At 35.6% G+C, this 26,108-nt stretch overlaps 1 protein-coding gene across 2 annotated transcripts in view; it reads right to left on the bottom strand.

Moving 5' to 3' along the window:
• Nucleotides 1-842: 842 nt before the first annotated feature.
• The window catches only part of SLTM (SAFB like transcription modulator), a 43,589-nt gene continuing 18,323 nt past the window's right edge, over nt 843-26,108 (bottom strand). The window contains exons 6-21 of one of the 2 annotated variants that reach the window (XM_065871410.1): nt 20,954-20,981; nt 19,140-19,554; nt 18,471-18,520; nt 16,207-16,325; nt 13,656-13,805; nt 13,338-13,441; nt 13,073-13,239; nt 12,509-12,594; nt 12,134-12,297; nt 9,545-9,725; nt 8,683-8,807; nt 7,674-7,844; nt 6,702-7,016; nt 6,444-6,588; nt 2,823-2,983; nt 843-951 (exon numbers count right to left, since the gene is read on the bottom strand). In XM_065871410.1, coding sequence (XP_065727482.1) covers nt 843-951; nt 2,823-2,983; nt 6,444-6,588; nt 6,702-7,016; nt 7,674-7,844; nt 8,683-8,807; nt 9,545-9,725; nt 12,134-12,297; nt 12,509-12,594; nt 13,073-13,239; nt 13,338-13,441; nt 13,656-13,805; nt 16,207-16,325; nt 18,471-18,520; nt 19,140-19,554; nt 20,954-20,981 — 2,490 coding nt within the window. Of the gene's footprint in view, nt 952-2,822; nt 2,984-6,443; nt 6,589-6,701; nt 7,017-7,673; nt 7,845-8,682; nt 8,808-9,544; nt 9,726-12,133; nt 12,298-12,508; nt 12,595-13,072; nt 13,240-13,337; nt 13,442-13,655; nt 13,806-16,206; nt 16,326-18,470; nt 18,521-19,139; nt 19,609-20,953; nt 20,982-26,108 lie in introns of both variants that reach the window. The other variant, XM_065871409.1, reaches the window with a different exon arrangement.

The following is a 26,108-nucleotide window of genomic DNA, read 5'->3' on the forward strand; positions in this document are numbered from 1 at the left end:
TTCTCAACATAGTTGGGAATATGGAAACATTAATACCCACACAATTCCCAGAGATGGAATTTATCCATCAAACAGTGCAGATTACCTAAAAGTGCACTTACCTGCACAACTCAGTCTAAGAACCTCAGTGATACAAACCTCATGGCCAAGGTTTCAGTAATCTATTTGGTTTCATACCATGCAAACCTCAACAAGTGTGCTGCTACACTAAACTGAAAATCGGTTCTCATTTTACAATTAAAAAGGTTCTCAACGCTTTAGCAACTATACAGAATATGAAGGTTTATTTCAAAAAAGAGTACATTTTTTAAAACCAGGATACACAGATGCACTTAATGTAACAGTACCTTCTGCAAAAATAGGTTACATAATACTCAGAAATGCAAGGAACAATCTTATTCTCTAAAAATTAAACAGGAGACTTTTTAAGCTTAAACAGCCTTCAAAATGGAGGCTGAAAATGCTTGGTGACAAGAAGTAACTCTAGAGTCTGACACCACAGAGCTAATGCCGGAAATTAAACTACGACCACACACCTGCAAACTACGCTTTATATTCACACAGCATTAAAATGGTTTTGATTCCTATCTTTTCAAATGTGTCTTGGTGCTGCAAGAAAAAAAGTTGAATGATACACAAAACTATTAAAAGTTACAACAGAACTATTTAAACATCTTCTCCAAAATTGAGAAAAGCAATCATGTTAAATTTTAAAAAAAGAGAAAAAAGAAAAAGTCTGACAGAAATCTCAAGCAAGTCAGAGGTCCTCTTCATAAGTAGTCAAGTAAAGTTTACAGGAGATTTCAATAAATTATCTTGAAACCGTGGCAGAGAGCTAATTTTCAGAATCGTCGTGGAGGTCCACCCTTAAATGGCTTAAATCCAGAGCCACTTCCTCTTGGCATGGAATTGCCACTGATTTGTACAATTCTATTAATTGGGGATGCATTACTGAAAAAGGTTTAAAAGAAAAAAATGTCAGAGAACAAAAGAACAAATAATTACAGCTAATACCTAAAAAGTGATTATCACTTAACAGACACTGTTCTTTGTACTTTACACATATTAAATAATTTACTCTTTTTAACAGTCCTGTGAGGTATGTACCATTACTAACCCCACTTTCCTGATGAAGAAAGACAGATCTAGAAGCTAAGTAACTTGCCCAGGATCACAATGGTGATCTATCTGATAATAAATGGTGGTGTAAGGATTTCAACTCAGGAAACCTCACGTCAAAGCCTCTGCCTCTTAGTAAGCCATTTAATGGTCTGTGAATGAATGGACTGGAGCAGTGTTTCTCAAAGTGTGGCCCCCAGATCTGCAGCATCAACTAGGAACTTGAACCTCTGAACTACAGGACATCATTCAAGAAATATTTTTGGAATTTCTTTTCTATGTATAATGCAACACAGTAGGTACGAACGGATAATACAGGAATAAAGACCCACCCCAAAATCCTACAACCAATTTGGGAGGGAAAAACCCATGGTGAAATGGTTTAAGTAGGATAAAACCAAATTACAGAAAGGTTTGGATGCCAGGCTGAGGAATCTGGATTAGATCCTGTAACCTAAAGAAGCTGTTTGTAGTTTTGGAGCAAGTAAACAGTGTAAGAAAACAGTCCCAACGGTTAAATTTAGAAATAACGTGAAAAATGGAGGAGAGAAAACACTCATTTGGGAAGATCTGACAGGAGCTGAAATGAGCAAGAAGACAAAGCTACCACAAATATATTTTTTTAACTGAACCATACTTAGAAATTTATGCTAGGAGTGGAGAAAGATAAAGATGAGGCCCAGTCTGGCAATGGCAAATCAAAAGAAGCTGGAGACAACAACTGAAACATAAAGGTTTTAAACAGCAGAGGAATGAGTTTGCTTGTGACCCTGAATTTCTGGAGACCTCCAAGCATTTACATGGAGATCATGATATAAAGCTAAAAATAAAAAACAGTATCTAAAATCCAACCGTGTGAAGGAGCCAATAAGTAAATTAAAAAGGTAGAAAAGAAAATTATGGTACATTAGAAAACAGAGGAATGTTTTGAAAAAGGAAAAGCAACAATGCTTAACCACCAAGGAGCCCAAGAACTAAGAAAATAAAGGAATCTATATTTGTCAAGAAAAAAGGTATTGGTGACCTTTAATAACCAAGGGCAGAATGAGTGAAAAGGCTGTGCAGGGCACAAGTATAGTAAACAGTCACTTAAGTTTGAGGCTAGAAGCAACCAATAGAAGAGGAGTAACTTGCATCACTGAGCCAAGCCACTGTTCTCTTCTAAGACAGATGAATGGGAAAGAAAAAAGGGCATGGGAGAGAGAGGCCAAACACTTGCCAGCTGAAGGGCCACAATGGATGTTGGTATGAAGAGAAAAGAAAGCTCGTCTCCTAGCATTTGAACAGGCTTTGGGATAAATGTCCAAAAATTTTGCTAGACCTATTTGAAAAAGGAGGAAGCAGAACATACTTTCAGTTTCTTCTTCCTTTCTAGGAATTTTCAGAATGATAGTGAACAAGAAGATGGTTCCAACATGAAATTAAAAAGCTTCATTATCTACTGGATTCTGACATAAATACCTACCTGTATCGAGACTGATATGCCAGAATGTCAATCAATTAACTTACAATGAGGAATGTTAACTCACAAATTAACATCAGCTGCCCTGGAGATTTTGGGTTAATATGAGGAAATATCTGGGCAGACCTAGGGTTGTTACTAGTTACAATTCAATCTCTCAGAAACTATAATGACCTTTAAGGAAAAGGAAGAAGGTTTGGTTGCATGCTGGCAGAAAAGTCTTAACTGATTAACTACTTACCTTGTATGCTGCGTTATCATGCCTGCTCCTGTCCGGCCATCACCCATTCGCCTTGCATCATGATAGCTAGGCCCTTGAGAAGGTGGACCATGCCATTCTTTCCTTGGTCCACTTGTGTCCCGTCCATGGCGGTCAACCACATGTCGTTCTTCAGGATAGTGCTAAAGAATAACATATTAAGAGAAAAATCAGGACAGACTCCGCCTCAGGCCAATTTACTTACGGTGTACTTTTTTTTTTTTGATAAATTTATTTTATTTTTATTTATTTTTGGCTGTGTTGGGTCTTTGCTGCTGCATGCAGGCTTTCTCTAGTTGCGGCAAGCGGGGCTACTCTTCATTGCGGTGCGTGGGCTTCTCATTGCAGTGGCTTCTCTTGTTGCGGAGCACAGGCTCTAGAGTGCAGGCTCAGTAGTTGTGGCCCACGGGCTTAGCTGTTCTGCTGCATGTGGGATCTTCCCGGACCAGGGCTCAAACCCATGTCCCCTGCGTTGGCAGGTGGATTCTTAACCACTGTGCCACCAGGGAAGCCCCTTATGGTATACTTTTAATGTCAGAAGGAAATTAGTAAGATGTGTGAGAAGATGAAAGAATGAATAATATGAAAAAAGGTTTCTATCTACTTTGAACTAAGAAGCTTCTCAGGCTTCAGGGTAGAAAAGGTAGGACAGAATATGATTCAGCACTGTTATTTCTATACCTTCTAGCACCCATGTACTTTTTGACCCTTGAGTATTTCTGGGTCTACATGTAATGCCTGGATCTTCTATACATATGTAAGAAGGCATACTAAGAGGTCAAAACCTTAAGACAAATCAAGGTGGGGTATATGATCAACATGAAAATACCACATAGAAACAGGAGCTGTCATCTTACTGTACACAGTACTAGTTAGTGCTATGGCTCTTACAAGGTCTTACATCCATGACTATGAAGAAAAAAGAATAGTGAACATAAAGAAACAAAAGCAGAGAACTAAGGATCTGCAGGAAAAAAAAGAGTCAAAAGTTATGATAGTTAGCCTACAGAAATCTGAAGGTGCCCTACAGAGATATGTTGGGTTGGCCAAAAGGTTCGTTCGGTTTTCCCGTAGGATGGCTCTAGTGGCGCTTAGTTGTCTTTAACTTCATTCAAAACAATTTTGTTAGATTGTATTGTGACAGCTGTCATATCAGCGTGCATTTAAAAAAAACCCAAAATTGGTGAATTTTTGTGTAGCCATTTTAATACTGAAGATGGAAGAAAAAAAGCCACATTTTTGGCATATTATGCTTTATTATTTCAAGAAAGGTAAAAACGCAATTGAAACACAAAAAACGATTTGCGCGGTGTATGGAGAAGATGCTGTGACTGACCAAACGTGTCAAAGGTTGGTTTGGGAAGTACTGTGCTGAAGATTTCTCGCTGGATGATGTTCCACGGTTGGGTAGACCAGCTGAAGTTGATAGCAATCAAATCGAGACATTGAGAATAATCAACATTATACCACGTGGGAGATAGCCGACATACTCAAAATATCCAAATCAAGTGCTGAAAATCATTTGTACCAGCTTGGTTATGTGAATCGCTTTGACGTTTGGGTTCCACGTAAGTTAAGTGAAAAAAACCCTTCTTGACCGTATTTCCACATGCATTTCTCTACTGAAACGTAACGAAAATGTTCCATTTTTAAAACAAATTGTGACGGGCGATGAAAAGTGGATACCATACTACAATGTGGAACGGAAGAGACTGTAGGGCAAGCAAAATGAACCACCACCAACCATGCCAAAGGTCGTTCTTCATCCAAAGAAGGTGATGCGTATATAGTGGGATTAGAAGGGAGTCCTTCCAGAAAACCAAACAATTAACTCCGACAAGTACTGCTCCCAGTTAGACCAACTGAAAGTGGCACTTGACGAAAAGCGTCCAGATTAGTCAATAGAAAACACAGAATCTTCCATCAGGATAATGCAAGACTGCATGTTTCTTTGATGACCAGGCAAAAACTGTTACAGCTTGGCTGGGAAGTTCTGATTCTTCTGCCATATTCACCAGACATTGCACATTTGGCTTTCCACTTATTTTGGTCTTTACAAAATTCTCTTAATGGGAAAAATTTCAAGTCCCTGGAAGACTGTAAAAGGCACATGGAACAGTTCTTTGCTCAAAAAGATTAAAAGTTTTGGGAAGACGGAATTATGAAGTTGCCTGAAAAATGGCAGAAGGTAGTGGAACAAAACGGTGAATACGTTGTTCAATAAAGTTCTTGGTGAAAATGAAAAATGTGTCTTTTATTTGTACTTAAAAACCGAAGGAACTTTTTTGCCAACCCAATACTACAGTCAGAACAGCTTATAGACCAACATCATGAAAACCAAATTTCCAAGGGAGGAACAGTATCTCTTCCCTCAGGATACCTTTTGCAAAAAGGGTATGTGAATGCAAGGGCACTAGTCTACGAGACTTAAATTTTACTCTAACTAAGGCAGAATATCTGGATTATGTAACAAATCTTAAATGTTCTATTCAGGATAAATAGCTCAATGAATTCATCTATTGAACATTTCTACTTACTAGAAACATTAAAACTTAATAAATCCCAGCAGGCCCAAATCCATTTCAAAAATGCTTTGTATGAAATGCAAAGTGCATAGTTGTATAGAATGCCAAGAGATTAAAAAGTTTTCTGGTAAAAAATGTTGCTACAAAACCTAGTATGTATTCAAATACAAAACAGAGCACCAGAGTATACTACAGGCTGAAGGATGGAGACACACATGCACATACACACACACTTCAGAATTCTTTTCTGTATGTAATTTAAGAGAATATTCTATCTCTGCTACCGTCAACCCATATTATGCCAGTATTTCATTGACAGAATGCTTTCAAATCAGGTAAAAGGTTTTTGCTCATTTGAATTGCTAAGATATGTCCTCTGTCGAGATTCATTAACTTCTTAATAGAAAATATTCAAGTCAATAAAGTGTCACAAGAGTCAAAAAGGCAAATACAAAATATTCCACTTACCTACCTTTAAAAATAAAAGAGCAAAAAAGAGATAACTGTTTTATTTCAGTTCTATACTTTAAGCTACTTAATAAAGTGGGAGAAAAGAGAGAGTATTATAAACCAAAAAAACAATAAAAAAAAGGAAAAGGTGAAAGAGAAACACAAGTAGGGGCCCAAGATTTCCCATCCAGTTTGAAAGCCTCAATTTCTTAAAAAAGAAATAAAGCCAGTCATCATTAGGAAGGCTCATCTACCAAATATAACAATTCTCAAATTTTCGCAGGAAGTTTAACAAAAATTTCAGGGCTACATTCATTTCATCATGTATGTAAGTCAAATCATTACACTGTACACCTTAAACTTACACAATTCTTTCTGTATGTCAATTATATCTCAATAAAACTGGAAGGAAAAAAAAATTTCAGGGCTAGTATCCTGCTTCTCTGGACTATGTTCAACTACTGACTTGAAAATACAAGAGGCATTAAGATCTTTCACAAGAAACTCTCAATCATTCTAATCTAACTAGTCTAGTCCACACTCAAATGATACTGTAGATACAATGTGTCTCATAAGTCCTTTAAATTTATTTCTGGAGAGTTGACAATAAACCTGCATAAGCATTTACCTGTGCTCCACTTCCTCGGTCTGTGATTACTCCTCTGTCTCCCTCTCTGTTTCCATAGCCTGAAGCATTACTGCGATTCCCAGGGGGAGCCCCTCTCACACTGTGCCCTGATACTTCTCTCCCAGATCTTTCTGGCCTTTCAACTCTGTTAAACAAAATCCAAAAACATACACAATCAAACTCTATTATACCTTTTTTTGAAAAACCCAAATGCATTATAAACCACCACTAGCTAGTCATTAGAAACTACACAAATACCTTGCTTCTCGTTTGTCGGTGGACATGCCTCCTTCACTCTTCCAGGAGGTTGGTCTAGATGGATTGGGCCCTCCTTCTCGAGGATGTCTAGGGTGAGTGATATCAGGCCTGTCATGAATGATCACTGTCCTCCTCTCATCTCGTTCCCCTCGTACTTCTCGCCTGTCTGTTTCTCTAAGTTCGTTTCTTGGTGGTAGAGGCTCATTTCTTCTGGAATCACTGAAATTTTTGGGATACCTTTCAAAACCTGGATCTTCTCTTCGTGCAGAAGGACGTGTTTTTTTCCCTTCACTGTGACCAACAAAACGTTCTCGCCTGTTATCCAAAACAAAGAACACAGGTCCTGAGAAGTACTTACTTGGCCTTATTCTTCTTAACTTTATTTGCATAACCTACAGTAGTAACACCTTCTTTAAAAATTAACTTAAGATGGAAGAGATATGGGAACATATGTATATGTATAACTGATTCACTTTGTTTTAAAGCAGAAACCAACACACCATTGTAAAGCAATTATCCTCCAATAAAGATGTAAAAATAAAATACTAAATAAATAAGAATTAACTTAAGGTAAGGCGACCAAAAATAGCCACAATTATTGATAATAACCTATATTCTTTTAAATTGAGCTAAATGTCTGGCATGAAGGTTGGTTTGTTGCCATCCAAGGGAAATTACATCAAGTCACTACCAACCTGAGGGATATTTTACTGTTCTTCACAGTTGAGGCCCATCCAAAGTTAACAGTACTCCCACTTAGATAAAACCAACCTACTTAACTGTGTTATATGGTGGCCTATAAAACTAATGTTGAATACTGAATCACAGTCTCATTAACAAATACAAAAACCAAACATATGATTTGTTCTGACACTCAGGTATGACCTGTACTTAAGATTTTAACTGAGAACCAAACTATCACTAACAAGGCTCATATACCAAATACAGCATTTTTCAACATAATCTGTTTACCTTTCAAAAGATGAAGACTGTATTGAGGAACTCTCAGGAAACCTGCCCCTCTCTCGGTGATCAAAGTCATTAAATCTATTCTGTTGTCGAGAGTAGTCAGATCCGTGGCCGAATCGTGCATCTGTATCTAGAGACAACTTTTTATTCTCGCTCCAGTAAGGATCATCTCGCCTTGAAGAAAAATATTTGCTTGTTTATATAAATTAGTTTTACAACAATCAAATAACACTTACTTGGAGTCATACATACCACATGCTAGGAACTGTGGATACAGAGGGCTAATAAACTCAAGACAAAACACTGTTACAAGAACAAGCTAGCAAAAAATTGTTGTTATACAAAGTCATATAGTTATTAGAGGAATTTCACAGGAAAGAAAATAGTTGAAAAATTGTTTGTTTTCAAATTACTAAATGGAAAAGACAAATAAGATAAACACTTGATACCATTTTATGATAAAATTCTAACTAGGTGTATACAACCTTTATGTTATACTTAACTTTGGAAAGGTTAGAGGGGTCAGTCCCAAGCACAATTCATTCACTCCACTTATTTCTCAACACTATCAACTAAATCTCACAGAATGTATAATGAGAAAATTAAATGACTATATTGTATTTTGAAATCTATTAAGAACCATGAATGCAAGCACATACAGAATCTATATTTTAGTCTTCCTAAATTTATGACTTTGATTTCTGTACCATCTGCACTACCCCGTAAGAATTTTCAAAATGGGTCTGAGTTTGAGAGCCATTGCTGAAGTCTACCATGTATTTCCAGTCATAGTGGAAAAACATTTGCATTAGGAAGGGAAACAGAAAGAAGAGCAGACTCTTCTACTTGACAATGCACTGGGTCCAGTTCAATACTGCAATCATTCCCATCCCTGTTGATCATGACCCTTTACTCCAGTGACGGGTGCCTGTACTCTCCAATTCTAGAGTTAGTCTTAGCTTGGACTAAGGAATAAGATAGTAAGCTACTGTTGAAGAAAGTAAGCAACTACCTATGATCTACATCACGTGGGCGTTTCAAAGAATTCCTTTTTTCTTGTTCATAACGAAGCTGCTGCTGTTGCCTTCTCAGTTCCTCTCGTTCTCGAGCAATACGTTCAGCTTCCTTACGTCGTTCCTTCAGACAACATAGAAGGAAGAACCAACCAATGCAAAATGAAAACATAAGGTAAGTATATATGCAACTTTGTTTTAATCCTGTCATTAAGAAACCATCATAGGCAAGCACCAGGCAAAACACATACCTGGGACAAATAAAAAATTCTGACTTCAGTAATTAGCAATCTAAGCTATGACTATTGTTCTGCAACATTAAAATTGACAGAGACTGGGTGTTAAAAGCTGGCAATTTTTTTAATTTGGAAGGTCAAATTTAGTTTAATAATTTTAAACAAAAGCACCTAAAGGGAATTAGAAATAGAGTTCTTAATACGCATGAAGATTAAGTGCCTTAAAACCTTGGATACAATTCTGCAAAGAGAGGCGTTATTTCCTTCCAGCCTTGGGAAATCACTCCCACTATAATATGTAAGGAAACAGTTATTTTCTAAGAATGGGATAGTGACAGAGCCTGGATTACAACTACTCTGGACTCATAGTCCTATGCTCAGACTATTAGGCTGCCATGATATTGCAGAGCTCGAGGTATTACCAATTGGCTAGAACAAAGTCATGACTAAATGTATTTTTAACTAGCACCTAATTCACTGTTACCTTTCAGGGACACTTAATAAATGCTCATTAGCTAAACTTATTCTATAGAAGCTTTACAACATGTAAAGCAAATTTTAGGGCAAAAATCACAGGGTTTGAAAAAGGTCAGTTATTTAAGATGAAAAGATTTTCTGACTGCACCTGTTCAATACGAATGCGTTCCCTTTCCAAGCGTTCGCGTTCCATTCTCTCTCTCTCTAGTTTTTGCCTTTCAATTTCTAGGCGCTCTCTCTCTCTCTGTAAGCGTTCCCGTTCTTCCCGTTCACGAATTATTCTAATGCGTTCTCGCTCTCGACGCTCTCTTTCTGCAATCTCTCTTCGTCTAACAAAAATCAGTATTTAGAAATACTTAAATTATGCTAGCACTGTGTGAAAGAGAATAGCTTTTGAATTTGTATTTTTCCTTGAGGTTGGCAATTTTAAACTTCAACTCATTCTAAGTAGTTTTAATGTAATTGGAAAGAGAACTCAAAATAAAACTTTAAACAGATTTCAATACTGTCACTTATTTATTAAGACTGTCAACTGAACAGCTGAATTTTATAGAGTAGTTGCCTCTTACATGATTCCTGTTTAAATAAAAATCCCACTATAACAGCCCATTAATTAATCAACATTTTTAAAAGGAGATATTCTACATACATGAGTTTGCAAAACTACAACTTCTACTGTTTTTGATAGAAAAATAGGACATAGTCTATCTCCTTAAAATCAGGTAGGCCTTATTTTTGATAACTTGGGATCATAACCACCAGCATGAATTACAGCAAATGCTGTATATAATAAACGGTTGCCTCAAAGCCTCTTTTGGAGTGTTCACAGCCCATAATAGATGGCTCCAGGTAACATGCTTCTTTGATTCAGGAGGTAGTTCAAATGTTTGCTCAACTAAATTAAGTTATTATATTAAGACTTTTAACAGCTTTTGGTTTTTTTTAAAAATCATTTCCTTACTTTAAGGGACCCAGTGTATTTTGTCTATCACCATGTCTTCCCCTAGTAACCCAGTGGTTCTCAACGGTTCAGTACTGCCCCCATGGAAATCTGAGGAGCATTTTTAATTATCACAATGACCATGGGGCGGTTACCAGCAATTAGTGAAGGGGACCAAGGATTCTAAATATCTTCCGATGTGTGGAATAGTCAAGATAGTTCTGCATAACAAAAAACTGTCCAACACTCCTAATATACCTTTCAAATACCATAATGGACATTCATGTCATCAAAACAAAATCACCTCTAGAGAAAAAAATCTAGCTCTAGAACCTAACTAATTTTTAATAAATGCTAAGTTCATTTGCTTTGGCGTGGCTTTATGTACACTAAAGTTTCCAGGAATGCAACTCCATATAAGTAAGAGGGAAAATTATACTTTCTTGAGAACTTCACCAAGAGTTGTTCACCATTTCAGATATCATGTCATAACGTCAACAACACTCCTGGTATTTGACTCACCAATATGACAAACCGGTATCAATCTGTGTTTGTAGCTGTCACATTCTCACTGAGTCTTAAGAAGGGTGCAAACATCTGACTACTTCATTAGATCTTCTAGAGAGTCATGCCTAAACATTCATATCTGGAATATATGCTTCATTATAAATTACTTTCATTTTTCCTTCGTATCACAGTTAAGGCTTTATATTGATATTTTTCATGTATTTGTATAGGTAGGTATATTATATACCAATTTCGTTTCAGATTAGTAAAGAAGGTGCTGCAACTCTTTTGTTTACTATGAAAGGGGTGCTGGTCTAATGGGTTTGAGGAGTGCTGCCTAATAACTCCCACTGCCACCCTCCTCTCAACTTGTGGTCCTCTAAACAGGAGGCTAAGCGTGCTGAGACCTCTTCCAACAAAGGTTCTGAGTAATGCAAGGGTTATTTCCTTTAGGTAAACTGTGTGGCAATCACAGTATTATTTAAGTTGCTAAAAGTATCTCTGGTAGTTCCGAGCACTCTTGTGAATGAATAGATGAAATTTCATGGTAAGTGACCATTTGACAGTATAGGTTAATATTTGGAAATTTATATTATGAAACACTTTCACAAGAATATTTTAAGTGGCATCCAAAAATTGATATATGAAAGCAAACTGGCACTCATGATGAACTGTTGAGATATTGCCATTAAAAATAGAAATGTTTTGTTCTCATTTTGTTTTAAAAAGAATGCCTGCTTTGGGACAGAGCTTGAACACAATAAGGTTCACAGGGTTAAATCTGCCTTCACTTGGTCTCTAATTCAAAGTACAGTAAGTTTTCCCTAAAATGTTAACATATTATTTGACCACTATAGCTTACATTGAGACTATCCTATCTCAAAAATCAATTTTTCCTTTAAAGTCATGTTTTTTATGGCGGCAGCTTTGGAGTAGAGGAAAGAGCATTGGACTTGGAGTCAGAAGACTTGGGTCTGAGTCCCGACTCTGCCACTCATTAGCCATGTGGCATTGGAAGAGTCATTTAGCCTCTCTGGGCCTCCATTTTTTTTACTTATATAATGGACATAACTAATCTTACAGAACTGTCAAGACAGAGATAATAGATGGAAAAGTATTTTGTAAATCGTAAAATACTAAGCAAACTTAAGAAATCAGTAGGTTTTACTGCACTTCTTAAAAGTGACAAATATCTTTCTGTAGGAATACCATTTCCAGAAATCTGGTTTATAACTAGTGTTAAAGATGTACCTATAGTTAAAGACAGGTATAAACAGACTCTTTTCCTACCTTCGAAGTTCCATTGCTCGTCGCAATCTTTCAAAACGAACTAAATGTTCTCTCAATCTTTGTTCCTTCATCTTTTCAAAAGGCAAGATGTCTTTCCTCCTGTAGTCTTTGTCCCTTTTTTTATCTAAGCTAGCTCTCTCCTTTTCCTTGCTTCTTCCATGAATCTGTAGAAAAAAAAAATTATAACAGGACTACAAGTTAAAATAATTTTGTTTTTTCAAGTTGAGCTGGTCATTTAAAAAGCCTAAATGAGTAATGACATTCCCCTTTTCTTAGGTTTTCTGGCATGGAAGTATGCAAAATGGTTAGAGATACTGACTTAGCTTCTTTTGGGAACAGGTGGAATAGTATACAACATCCATCTCAGAGACTTACTTTCTCATATCTTCCCCTTCTTGATGGCCTACAATGATCTCCTTTAGTTTGGTCTAGTATTACCATATGTCCTGGACTCTTTGAACCTAAGAGGAAAAAGAAAAAAAATTAGATAAGCAAATGTCTAAAAATATTTCAGTAAAAAAGAAAATATAATGTAAAAATGCTGAATTCTTAGACAACCAAATATTCATAAACGAATACATGAAATAAAAAACGTATTCTATGAGAACTTAAAGGTAAAGAGCTTTTAAAGCTTGATCCGCTAACATAAATACTTTCAGAGATACCAAAAGATCAATTACATAGCTATTACTCATTGACCGTTTTCAGCCAGCCCAGATTTAACAGTAAATGGGCTTAGGTGGAAGAAGACATCTGTTTCCTAAGAGTGGAAAAGGAGAAGACAATCAGTCTATTAGACCTCCTTTTCTACCATAGTGACATCTAATAACAAAGTTTAAGTATTTATCTGGATTGTAATCTCAAGTTTCCCCTTCCACTGTAAAAATTAAATTGTAGGATGCATTAGAAAGGGATTGAGAAGAAAGATGCATAGCATACTTATTCGTTTCTTTTCTTCACTTTTTTTAATCGATTCTGAAGTTTGGCCACTTGATCCATTATCACTCTTCTCATCTTTACCTTCTATTTTCTTAGTATCCTTGCTTTCTTTTTTTTCAGGTTTCTCAGATGACCTCTTCTCTTCTTTTTTGACTGAGGCTTGTGTCCTGACCATACCACAACACGCAAGAAAACAACAAAATGAGGACTACTTCATCAGTGTACCAAGAAAGTCTATATGCTTATCAACAAAGTAAATCCTTACTTGCTACTTCTATCACTCATATTTTTTTTGTCTCCAGAACTTCTTGAACTACTCTTTTCATCATTTTCTTTCTTCAATTCTTTCTTAGAAGGATCACCTTTAACCTGAAAGGTTTAAACAGAAAAAAATATGTGTTTTAACGTTACACTTTTATGTTTATAAAAAGTATGTTGATGGTAGAAAATTTGGAAAACAGAAATGAATATATAAAATTAAAAATCATTCCTATTTCTACTCCCTACCAGTGTAACATCTTTAAATTGAAAATTACTAGCCCTCAAAGTAACCTCCCTTTTATAAACACTTAAGCAAGCTTACTTTTTCAACAGAAATTAGCTGTCCATGCAGCTCAGTGCGATGAAGATGTGCAATACATCTGGACACCTCTGTGCTTGAAGACATAGTTACAATGCCATAGCACTTGGCCCCAGGACTTCGAGCATTTGTGACTACCTTTGCACTCAGAACCTGTAAAATGAGATTATACTTTAGAAAGTTTCACAACTTTATAACCACATACATTTCTAAATAGATTAAACTTCAGAATGAAGACTATTCAAATTAAAGGATATGTTCAGGATGTATAAATTCAGGATAAAGGATAAATTTAGGACATATATTATTCTATGATCACCATCTACCTTGCCTGTAAGTACTCAGTAAATGTTCAGGGGAACAATTTAAAATGTCAAAAAGCAATTTAACCTGCTTTTAGTTATTTCCTTTTTTTTCCTTTCAAATACATTGCCAAAACACAGTCACATCAATGAAGTAATGGCACAATTAACAAAAGCAAAGAAATAATATTTTCAATTAGATTTGGGTCAAAAATTCCCTATCAAAGGCTCACCCTGAATCTCTTAAAGATATTAAAACAAAAAGGGTTAAGTTCCTAGAAAGTGTCTAGATAAGTGTTAACACTTTTCTATAATGGGTCTTTCAAAAATAAAGAATCTGCCACATGTAAAAAAGCAACCTTAGGGCTTCCCTGGTGGCGTAGTGGTTGGGAGTCCGCCTGCCGATGCAGGAGACGCGGGTTCGTGCCCCGGTCCGGGAGGATCCCACATGCCGCGGAGCGGCTGGGCCCGTGAGCCATGGCCGCTGAGCCTGCGCGTCCGTAGCCTGCGCGCCACAACGGGAGAGGCCACAGCAGTGAGAGGCCCGCATACCGCCAAAAAAAAAAAAGCAACCTTAAAAATACACCCTAGGGCTTCCCTGGTGGCGCAGTGGTTAAGAATCTGCCTGCCAATGCAGGGGACATGGGTTCGAGCCCTGGTCTGGGAAGATCCCACATGCCGTGGAGCAACTAAGCCCGTGCGCCACAACTACTGAGCCCGCGCACCTAGAGCCCATGCTCCACAACAAGAGAAGCCATGACAACAAGAAGCCCGTGCACTGCAACAAAGAGTAGCCCCCGCTCGCCGCAACTAGAGAAAGCCCGCGCACAGCAACGAAGACCCCAATACAGCCAAAAATAAAAACAAATAAATTAATTTTTTTAAAAAAACACCCTAAAAAGACACACTTCCCATCTATGTACTTTTAAAATGTATACCAATATAAAAGTGACAAATAATTTCAATTCTATAAAATGAATAAGAGAGACAAGGCAGGGGTGGATGAGTGAGAAGAAAAGCGAGAGAGAACAATGCAGTGCTGAATAAATAGGAACAGGGACGCAGTGTCAGGAAGAGGAACGTAAGGAATTTAGGAGGCTGTGTAGGTAGCTGGTAGCAATCAGCTTTTATCTCAACTCTGGGAAACACTGACTTGCCCCAACAACAGCTTAATTCTTAAGCCCGAGGTCCTTGTTATAAGTACATGGTTTCCTAATATAGTTTTAATCCTAACAAATGCCAACATCAAAATACCGTTTTTACAGCTCTAACAATAAATTGTTGAAAATAGAACCAAAACTACACCACAGCTGATCATGGGACCACAATTCTCAGTGTTCTGTATCTGACATCTACAAGAACCTCCTTAATGTGCAGGTAACTCTCTAATTAGAAGAAGAAAAAAAAACTCCTAAAATCAATAAGATAGATTTTTGTAACACTCATTAATGGCTATTTACTGTTAATGGTCATTAATTTAATAAATATTTGAAAGCCTACCATGTGCACACATAGTATAGTAGATAAAGATCCCTGCTATCAAAGAGTTTACAGCAGAGTAGGTTATATACGATGTATCAATATATTGTACACTAAAATGTAAAGTAGAAAATAGTGAGTGCCCTAAGGGATGCAGATCAACTGCAACTTAATTCAACAGACATTATTTAAATATTCAATTCATTTAATCATTGACTATTTTTCTCTTCTGTTAGGGCTCCCCTCATATGCCAGAAAAAGTTCTCCTGATGAACCAACCATAGTAAAGCCTCCCTTTGCTAACACCCTGCACTCTTCCTTCACAGCACATATCAAAACTTCTGATTAAGTTTCACCAGTTTTACATTTTTCACCACCACTGTACTGGAATTTGTATAATGAGAAGGACCACATCAGTTTTGGGGTTTTTTCTCTCATATTCTATATCCCATTGCCTAATATTAATCTACCTATATTTTCCAGATGACCAGATCAGCCTCAGCAATTCTAGGTCCAAGAAATATCATGATGAATGTGATGAATCAAAATCCTTGGCTTTAATGGGCTCAAAATATGAGCTCTTAATAGAAGATTCCCAGGGCTCAGAGTGAGATTATATGATGAAACTCACCATTACTACAGAACTCAATAATTATGCCTGTAACAGTCCTAAGAGAGACAAGAAACTAGATTTTATATATACTGTTTTGAATATAACCTCTATTTAAAATGGAGATACCAGAAAGATGGATAAAAAGGTAAAAAGAATGTACCTTTCCATATTTGCCAAAGAGGTTCTTCAAATCAGCAGCTTTGGTATTAGAAGAAAGTCCACTAACCCAGATATTTTTAGTTGAGCTTCCACTGCTACCACTAGTACTACTTGTACTTCCTAGAATAGATTTAATATCAGAAGTTTAAGTATCTCAATTGGAATTTTTTAACACAATTATTAGGGCCATATTCTTCCAAAATTATAATACCCTCTAATGTTGATAATACAACTTTACTACATCAAAATCCTACACATCTATTATTAAAATCAAACACAATAAGAGATAATACAAACATGTCTGAACATTTGTACATTTCCTACTGCACGAATTTTAAGACAAAGTAGGCAAAAAAAATAAATTACATGTCTTGGACTTCTGCTGTTAAGCTCAATAACTTATACTCAACCACTGCACTGAATACAGGGAACCAGGAAGTAGTTATCTAGGAATGTACAGACTGCTTAATTACCTACATCTGTGGTGGGCTTTAGCTCCTGAGAAACTTGGGAGCGCAAAGGGAAAAGTCAAACAAAGGGATAAACTGTTTTCAAGAATCTGAATGTTTAATAACAAAGACTAGCCAACCACAGTTCACCTTCATTCTCTATCAGAGAAAGGGTAAGAGAAAGTGGGAATTACATGCAGCTGGATAACTCTGTATTTAAAAAAAAAAAAAATCTTCTAAAATCACTTACAAAAATAAGATCAGAGACCTCAAAATCCTTTAGAATAGGTAAATGGTTACATGTATTATTTCTGCACTATTTCCATACACAAATTATGGTTTCATACAGATAAATGCCATTTCTTAAAATACAGGCCTGGTCAGTCATCCTTCAGTGCTTTACTTCAAATGTGCTATTATAAAAAAGGAATTTTCATTCATTTGACTTTACTTGGAAAACAACTCTTACCCACTCTAAGGGAAACAGTATCTAGGCAAACAAAAGTAACAATTTTTATAACTTTGCATTATTGGAGTAAAATGTTTAATGCTTTAAAAATTACAAGCCACAAGTTTTAGTTGAAGAACTATTGTCAGCATACTTATGAGACAACACATGCCTGACTCAAATATTTTAAATATTAATGGTTGCTGCATCCGTGTTCTTAAGAAATGTAGTTATCAAGCGATCTGCTATGAAATGTTAACTGGAAGTTTATGTATCTTTTTTATTTTACCAGTAACATTTGGGCCCACGTACTTCTCTAACTACAGAGAGATGACAGGAAAAAGTTAACATTTAATTAAGACTACACTAGTCTTCTAAATTTAAAGGATAACATTTAATACATTTATTATATCTTATCCATTAACCAAACTGTAAGGAATGTGGGTAATGCAATTAATTAATTGTCAATTACTAAACCTATCACTAAAATTTCTAATTATTAAAATATACCAACAAAATATACTAAAAGAAAGTATAAGGAACACATTACTTTTTCAGGCACTCGAGGCATTTTCAGAATCTGTAGTACCTAAATGGTGTTATTTTCCCTTAAAATGCTTTTTTAGAACACAAGAAATATTTTTCAAGTATACAGCATATACAAGATGACACTAAAGCACATGACCAGGAGACAAACTGAGACTGAGACTTCCCAGTAACAAAAAGTAATCAAATAATGCACCTTTAAGCTCACAAAAATTAAAATAAAACTACTTTTCTACATAAAACTCTCATCAATGCAAAATAAGTCAAATAGGAAGTAAATTCCGAAGAATTAAAATACTGTATAACTGGCTATTAACAGAAGTGTGCCCTGATTTAAAGAATCAAGAAAGTAAAACCAAACGTTAGGAGACTGACTTTCTTTCAGCTCCACAAATATACACAAATACTGTTTATACCATATTTCCTACTAGACAGAAAGGGAAAAGACTGTGGTGGTGTACAGGGGTTAAAAGTGACTGCAATCAAAGATAAAATACTTGAAATTATAAGAAAACAAAATATCTGTTATATGAATATTCCATACAGATGCTTAGAACACAACGTAAAAAACACAGACCAAATATATTTTAAGCAAATTCATACCAGTTTACAAATTAAGTAATTAAGAAAGTAATGCTTTAATCACACCGAGAATTTGCTGTAATCTAACTCCATTGTTTACATAAAGGCCATCGAAAAATTTTAGTATGTCAATTTTTGAGGACTAAATAATGTCAAAGGAAACAAACCCCAGGCAATTATTACTTTTTAATGAAAATATGCAATTTACCACTGAAATAAACAGGGAAAGAAATCCATTACCTTTGTCATCTTTGGATGATGTCTTGCTGTCTTTAGATTCCTTTGAAGAGCTAAAGAAGCAAATCACCAGAAGAAAATTGAAAAAAAAAAAAAACACAACAGAAAAAAACAAAAGAACAAAAATCGAACAGCTTGACATTGACTATATTTCAAATAGTGCTATTCATACAAATTAATAATTCCAAAGGCCTAGATTAGGTTATTTGATCAAATGATTCCCTTAGGATTCTTGGACTGATTTTCCCCAAGATGCCTGAAGATCTAGATTTTCTGACAATTCTATTCAGTGGATATATGGCCATCTTCTCCAGATTTCAGGACTGGGACTTGACTTCATTTTGTGTTCTTAGGACTGATAGTTGTTCATTAACCATCATCACAAGGATTTTTAAAAATAAAACACAAAAAAATTGTCAATTTGAAAAAAAAACAACAACAAAAAAACCAAATATATGCTGACAATTCGACAATGCAATCAGTAGGACACACTGCATATTACGAAGATCTTGAATTTTTTTTTAAAAGTAACTTATGACGATCAAAAATATTATAGGCAGGATCATAAGTACTAATTACTGTACATGGTCTTGAAGCCACCCCCTTAATGTAGAGTGATCTTATTGAATGCTGGAATTCAGTATCGTAAAGAACTGACATAGAAAAACAAACCTCTTTGCTTGACCAGAGGCCCCAGTAGACGAGGGCCCTTTCTTCAAAGTATCCTTTTCTTTGTCTCCAGATTCTGCTTTCTTAGAACTTTCTCTGGCTTCCTTCTCGACAGGATCACCCTTCACGCAGTCTTCCTTCTTACCATCTTTATGGTTCGCATTCATCTCATAATCCTTGCTTTCCTTCTCCGGGCTCTGTGCAATGACGTCCTGCCCATCTTTTGGCTTACTTGCTTCAGAATCTGTAATTTTCACATTTTTACCTGTTTCTAGGAGGTCATCACCATCAAAATCCAGAGTGATGGCATCTTCAGCCTGGATTGTGACCGAGATGTTGTCATCCTCAGCTTCTTTCACAGTCGTATTAGCTTCCATCTCTTCATGAGCTGTGTGATCAGCCTCAGCTAGGTTCCCTTCTGAAGGAAGAGGTTTAGATACTTCTTGTGTACCATCACCAGAACCTGCTATATCTAAGAGGATTTAACAGGAATAAATACGGCAAAACAAGAAGTTTAAACAATTTCATATTCATAAGCTAGAATAGGACCTAGAAAATATAAAGCCAGTTATTAGCACTGATGGAAGGTTAGGAAGAAAAACACAAGGGTATTAACTAACATAAACAATCCTTTACCCAGGATCACTTATTCTTCATGGAAAAAAATGATCTCTAAATACAAATACCAAATAACAAAAGTGAAGAAGTGGTTCCATCCTGAGGATACCAGCTCTTCATTTCTGGTTATAAGTTAATGGCATATGGAAGATTTTTTTCCTCCATGAGAGAGTGACAAATGTGCAGATTTGGTATTCAATGTTCAAATTATCTTGGGATTTAACTCTTGTGACCTTCGTAACTCCAATGGTGACGTCTTGAAAGGTCACAGTCTGAGGATACCAATCGGTCTTCAAAGTATTCAGGGCCTCATCTTTTTCGCTCTTCTTATTCAGTTCTTGTGTAGTCCAGAATCACATGGAAAACTGCTACAGGAGGCTCCAAAGATGGCCTGCTCCATTAACGTTTAGGAAAGTGGTTATTTCCAGGCTTCATCCTGTCCAGTCAGTCCTGCAATTACCATCTTCAAAGATGTCTTGCATTCCCCCAAAATAGAAAGGCTTCGGGCATCTGAGATTTTCAGCTGGTAGCTTTACTTCATCATTTCTTCTAGGTTTTTTATTCTTTCTTGCTTAGAACCCTGTTCCATGTCCTTTCTAGTCCAAAGTTGGAGGATCCTTTGACGTCTTTCCAAGAACTCTTCCATAAACCTCATACTGACCACGTATTTTGCTACTGGTGTCCCTGCAATGGTATTGGATGAGATAGCTCTCCTAAACTACTGAAACTGTCAGAAGACTGTATGAAATTTCTCTAAGCAGCAAACAAAAAGTCAGTCTCCTGGTCACCCAACATTTTTAGGGCTAATTGTAAAATTAATTATCCATTACATACCAGGACTCCCAATAAGCACGTATGAGTTACTGCAGTGCCAGTCTTAAGAATGTAATCAACTTACCGTATGCTAGGAGTTATTTTTAAAAATAAATTTTAAATTGGGTTAAGTAAGAAATGGCATTGTCCACTACAGTAACTGATATGTACCATTAAGTTAGAACATATCTTTAAAGTGTTAAAAAAAAAATTAAAACCAATTGAAAAATAAAATCAAGGTGATACCTTAATTCACTAAGTTGATAAATTTGAAAATAAACTCATTTCAAAAATAAGATTTCAAATAAGGAATGTTTTCTTTTCACATAATTTACTGTTTTTCTAAGTGTCACCAATTTTTAAACTCTACTTAGCATCAAACATACCTTTCTCATTTTCTTCTTCCTCACCATCCTGAAATTCAAAGAATAATCAAATGTAAAATGAATTCATTTAAAACTGGATTTCAGTAATAGTACAAGATCTATCAAGTTTGATTGCTGAATGATTTAATAATATTAGAGACGCCTATCACTAACAAATACAGGATATTCCAATCGGAACTGAACCAAAACACATTTACAGAAATGTAGCATATGTCTGGTATACATGATTTTACACAAGGAAACAGGCAAATCTGTCAATGATTATATCAACAATGAACTGGATTACTTAGTTTCACTACTCAAAACTAGTTTAAATAACCAGACTCTTACTCATATCAAAAAGCCACTAGGAATTCCCTGGCGGTCTAGTGGTTAGGACTCGGCGCTTTCACTGCTGGGCCTCGGGTCCGACCCTCGGTCTAGGAACTAAGATCCCGCAAGCCATGAGGCGCGGGCCCCCCACCGCCCCAAAAAAAGAGGATGCAAAAAGATGCCAATAAAAAGCCTGCCCTGATTATTTTACATGACTCGGCTCAAAGGCACTCTTAGGGCATACTATTCAAAATGTACCAGAAAATCTAACATGAAAACATATACTTTTCAAGGGATGGAATGCATATTAATAAACAAAATAAATAAACAAAAAACACTCCCTTCTTAGGCATCTCAGAAGTAAGAATGACTACAAGAGTAGTTTCAAGTTCTTCATTCCTTTTTAATCTGTTAAAATGAATTCATAAGCTGTCTCATATACAATGGTGGTCAGCCACTTTAAAAATGGTATTTGTGCTAAGGTAATCAAAACAAGTAACACAATTTTTTAAATGATTGGCTTTAATTTTAAAATATGTGATATTTCAATTTTAAAATTTGTGACATCACGTAATCTAAAATTAAGCATGTGCTGGCTTGAAAACAAGAATAGCACAGAGGGGAAAATCTTTATTTACTCTACACCAAGCTAATACTACAAAAATAACTGAATTATAGCAAAATAGAAACAACATTTCCCAAAATTAAAGATCATAACAAATAAGCTAGTAATATGCATTATAATCTCAGTAATGGAAAAAAATTAAGGAATGTTTTAACTTATAACTTTTAAAATAAAAGCTGAGTAGAAGTAGATTGTTTTTAGTCAAGGTGGTGTGAAGCTACCGTACACGAAGCCTTAGAGTAGTGGTTCTCAAACTCTGAGTCTGTATCAGAATCCCCTGAGGACTTGGGATTGAGATTGAGATTGCTGAGCACCAACCCTAGAGTTTCTGATTCAAGTCTGGAGTAGGGCCTGGGAATCTGCATCTCTAACAAGTTTCAGTGACGCTGATGCTGGTCCAGGGACTACACTTTAAGAACAGTGCCTTAGAGCGACAGCCTAGCAGGGAAATTAGACTGAAGGCAAAACTGAACTGTAAACAAAATTTTAAATGCCGCATTAATCTTATAACACAATTTTAGATTCATATAAAAGCATGCATTCCTTAAAAATGTCAAATATTTTACCATATGCTCAAAATTAACATTTGGGTAACACACATATTTCTGAGAAGTCATTTTTAAAATAATTTTTCAACTTTAAGTTAACACATAAGTGCCCCAATTAGGGAATGACCAATTGTACTGCAAACTAAAGTAACATGAAGGAAACTGAAAACACTAAAACAATTAAGCCATAAGCTTAGGAAGTAAAATAGTCCAGAACAAGTAGATTACTGACTGACAGCAATATGAATCCTATTATTATATAAGTCCATTATACTGTGCTCTAATAAGCTCCTAATTGTTATGCTGGAATTTAGTTTTAATCATTACATTTCTAATGTGCAACATCCGGAAAGGAAAGAAAAATGCTTTAGCTTGGGTGGAGTGGTAGGCAGTGGCAGCAAAGGAAGGATGAGTTATGCTGGAATTACTGATAAGTCTTTTTCTCCCAAACTCTTTTAGTCATTTATCTCAGAGGGATAAATAAACTGGAATATCTCAACTTTTACTTAAAAGCAGAATAAAGTAACTTAAAGAATGCAACTTGCCTCTCCTTTATCTACCTGTGATACAACAGCACACCACTTCCAAGATATTGTTTTAGAGATGCAATATTGATATGTTCAAGAAAAAAAAATGGCCAAAGTATTTGCCATTTTAAAAAAAGTAAAATTTTTAAAAATACTGTGATGTAAAAATCTTTCTGCCAATTAGAAATGTTATTTCTAGCTGCTAAAATAATTGGTAAGGTTTGCCTTACTTTGCTCAAGAGTTTTTAGGTATCTATCCTAATTACACAACAGGTCTTCTGAAGGGTTTCACAACTTTAGTTTCTCAAAATAGTAGTAACACTAGCCTTATTACATATACTTAAATGTCCCTAGGAAAGGAGTCTGAGCCAACTTCCAGAAAACAAACTGATTACAATGGGAGTGAAGCACAAAAACAACTAGGGTTAGTAGAAAAGATGAGCCACACACTCGTGCATATTTGCGTTATTGTTCAGTATGTGCAGTAAACATAGCACTCACTACTAAGGTTAAACCATTCCTTACAATAAAGAAACAAACCAAGAAATACAAGAAAGACAGTGGAAATTTTTCCCTGTAAATGATATATAGGCACAGACGTGACATGTACCTTATTTGAAAATCATTTTCCTCCACTGAAAACAGATGTTTTTTCAGAATAAGGAATATGGTAAATAAGTAACCACAATGAAAAGCATCCTTTTAAATTAACTACTTTTTGTGCTAATCTTGAAAAAATGTATTTCACATACGAAAATGAAAACAAATGTCTATAATGTTCATGCTGTTTATCTTTGTAATGGATCTACAACCCTTAAGTCAAATGTGAAAATTAATACAGAAAGCTTCTCTATTTTTATTTCATTCTAGGAGCAGCAATGACTCGTGAGAGATAAAGACAAGCCTAGGACTTGTTTTTCAGTTAACAGTGTTTACTATATACCCATTCTATTACCTTCCCCTAGGTTAATCTTGTGATACATGTACATATATGAACCAAGTAAGAAGACCTCTTCTGGAAGGCCTCCTTTCCCCTGACTTGTATATAAACACTGTTTTCAGTCTGACTAATTTACAATAAACCTTCAAGATAACCCTAAACCTTCTACCTGCTATCTATCTGGCAATACGCTAAAGACTGTGGGAAATACAAAATACCTGGCACATAATAAGCACTTAACAAATATTTGTTGAATGAATTTACTGAATAAATGTAGTGTAAGACACTACTGTTTTTAGGTGGAGGGACTGAACTAACTGCAGCACTGTGTAAGTACAATGGAATTCAGAAAACAACAATTACGAGTGTGGAGTCATTTAGTTAAAAGAATACCAGACTAGGCACCATGAGACGTAGTTATTTATTCTGTCTTTACCACTAAAACAGTTTTACTCTGTGGTAGTGTCATCTACCTAGGTGAATTTTACCTATAAAACAGAGATAACATATGACCTAAATAGGATATATAGAATTAAATAAGATAAGGGGTGTAAAAAGTTCTCTGTCAACAGTAAAGCACTACATGAGAGAGAGCTTTATGGAAGAGACAGAGATAAGTCTGGCTTTGAGAGGTATGTAGACTTCGTATGACAAAAAAAGGGAAGGCCCTTCAAGTTAATGACACATTAGGGGCAAAGGCAAATGGAAAAAGGAATATACATGATGCAATCATAGAAGATTGACAAGATTGACACTAGAGGAAATTTTTAAGAATTAAAGCATTACCAAATACAAACATTTTGGAGAAAATTTTCCAAACAATTCTCAAGTAACTGATACCTTCAAGCAAGTAAAACAATACTACAAGTAACCACTAACTACACATGCACTATGTGCCAGGGTATATGATTGATCTTCACATCACTCTAGCAGGTAGGACTTACAATGTTCATTTTACAGACATAGAAATTGACTAAGAAAACATGCCCAAACTCACAATATTATAAGTAACTAACAGAATGCAAACCAAATTCTACCTGGTATGACAAACTGCTTAGAGGCTAACACCTGAGAGCTAAAGATTTAAGCTTCAAGTCAAAGCCTGAAGACTGGCTTTAAATAAATATATCGCTATTCAAAGGCACTGCCTATTTACTTATATTTTTAAAAACAAGTGATAAAAGGATAAATCCTGAATTTTAGAAAGTTCACCAATAAGGGGACGGGTGAAGGGGACTTTTTGGAATATATTCTGTCTTTTAGATTTGACTTTGGAACCATGTAAATATTTTAAATAATTATAAAATTAAATTTAGAATTATAACTTTTTATTTTGAAATAACTATAGACTCACAAGAAGTTACAGATTAAATTTTTTAAAAAACAATACTTAAACATTGAAAATAAAATGAAACAAGTCAACCTAAATATGTATTAGTTGGTGATCATACAGAAGACTAGTCTAAAACACAGTGATTTGTTTGTTCCTAGAGGGGTACATCCTTAGGAGAGACAACTGGGGAGAAAAACCTTAAATTATTTTCAGAAATCACACTGGTGGCGGTGTTGGTATTATCATTCTAGGACTATTGTATATACACTGTGAGATAAAGAAAATAATTAACTTAGAAGTATCCTTATGAACTCAAAATCTATTTTATCTTAGAAGTAAAAACCAACAAAAACAAGCAAACAAAAAACACATTCTCTAGCACTGTACATTGAAAAGGCCTAGAAAACATGAATAACCCAATGGCAATGAATACCCCTACCATGGAGATTATTGTCTTGAAATACTATTTACCACTAAAAGGAAAAAATGGCTAATTACAGGTCTGGAGCAGGAAATGGAACATCTTTACCAGAAAGCACAGAAGCAAAGACTACTAGGATCATGTTGAAAGGACTCAAAAGCCAACTTGAAGAGGTTCTCACTGGCTACAGATGGGACAATTTGAGCATTAATAAGGATAATAACTACAATGGACTGAAATACATTAAAAATATTTAAGTCCATGAGTTCAAAATGAAACTATGGGAGAAAAAGAAAAAAAAAAAAAGAACCTCATTAGTCACTATTGGAGATGCTCATGAACCAGCTCATTATTTTGAAAATCGGTAAATAAAAGAAAAATAATCAAACATATATCCCGCCTTTCTTTGTAAATGGTACCACGGGGTAACCAAATAGCAGGTGAGAAGT

This window comes from Phocoena phocoena, chromosome 2 (assembly GCF_963924675.1).
Source record: "Phocoena phocoena chromosome 2, mPhoPho1.1, whole genome shotgun sequence".
Lineage (NCBI taxonomy): Eukaryota > Metazoa > Chordata > Mammalia > Artiodactyla > Phocoenidae > Phocoena > Phocoena phocoena.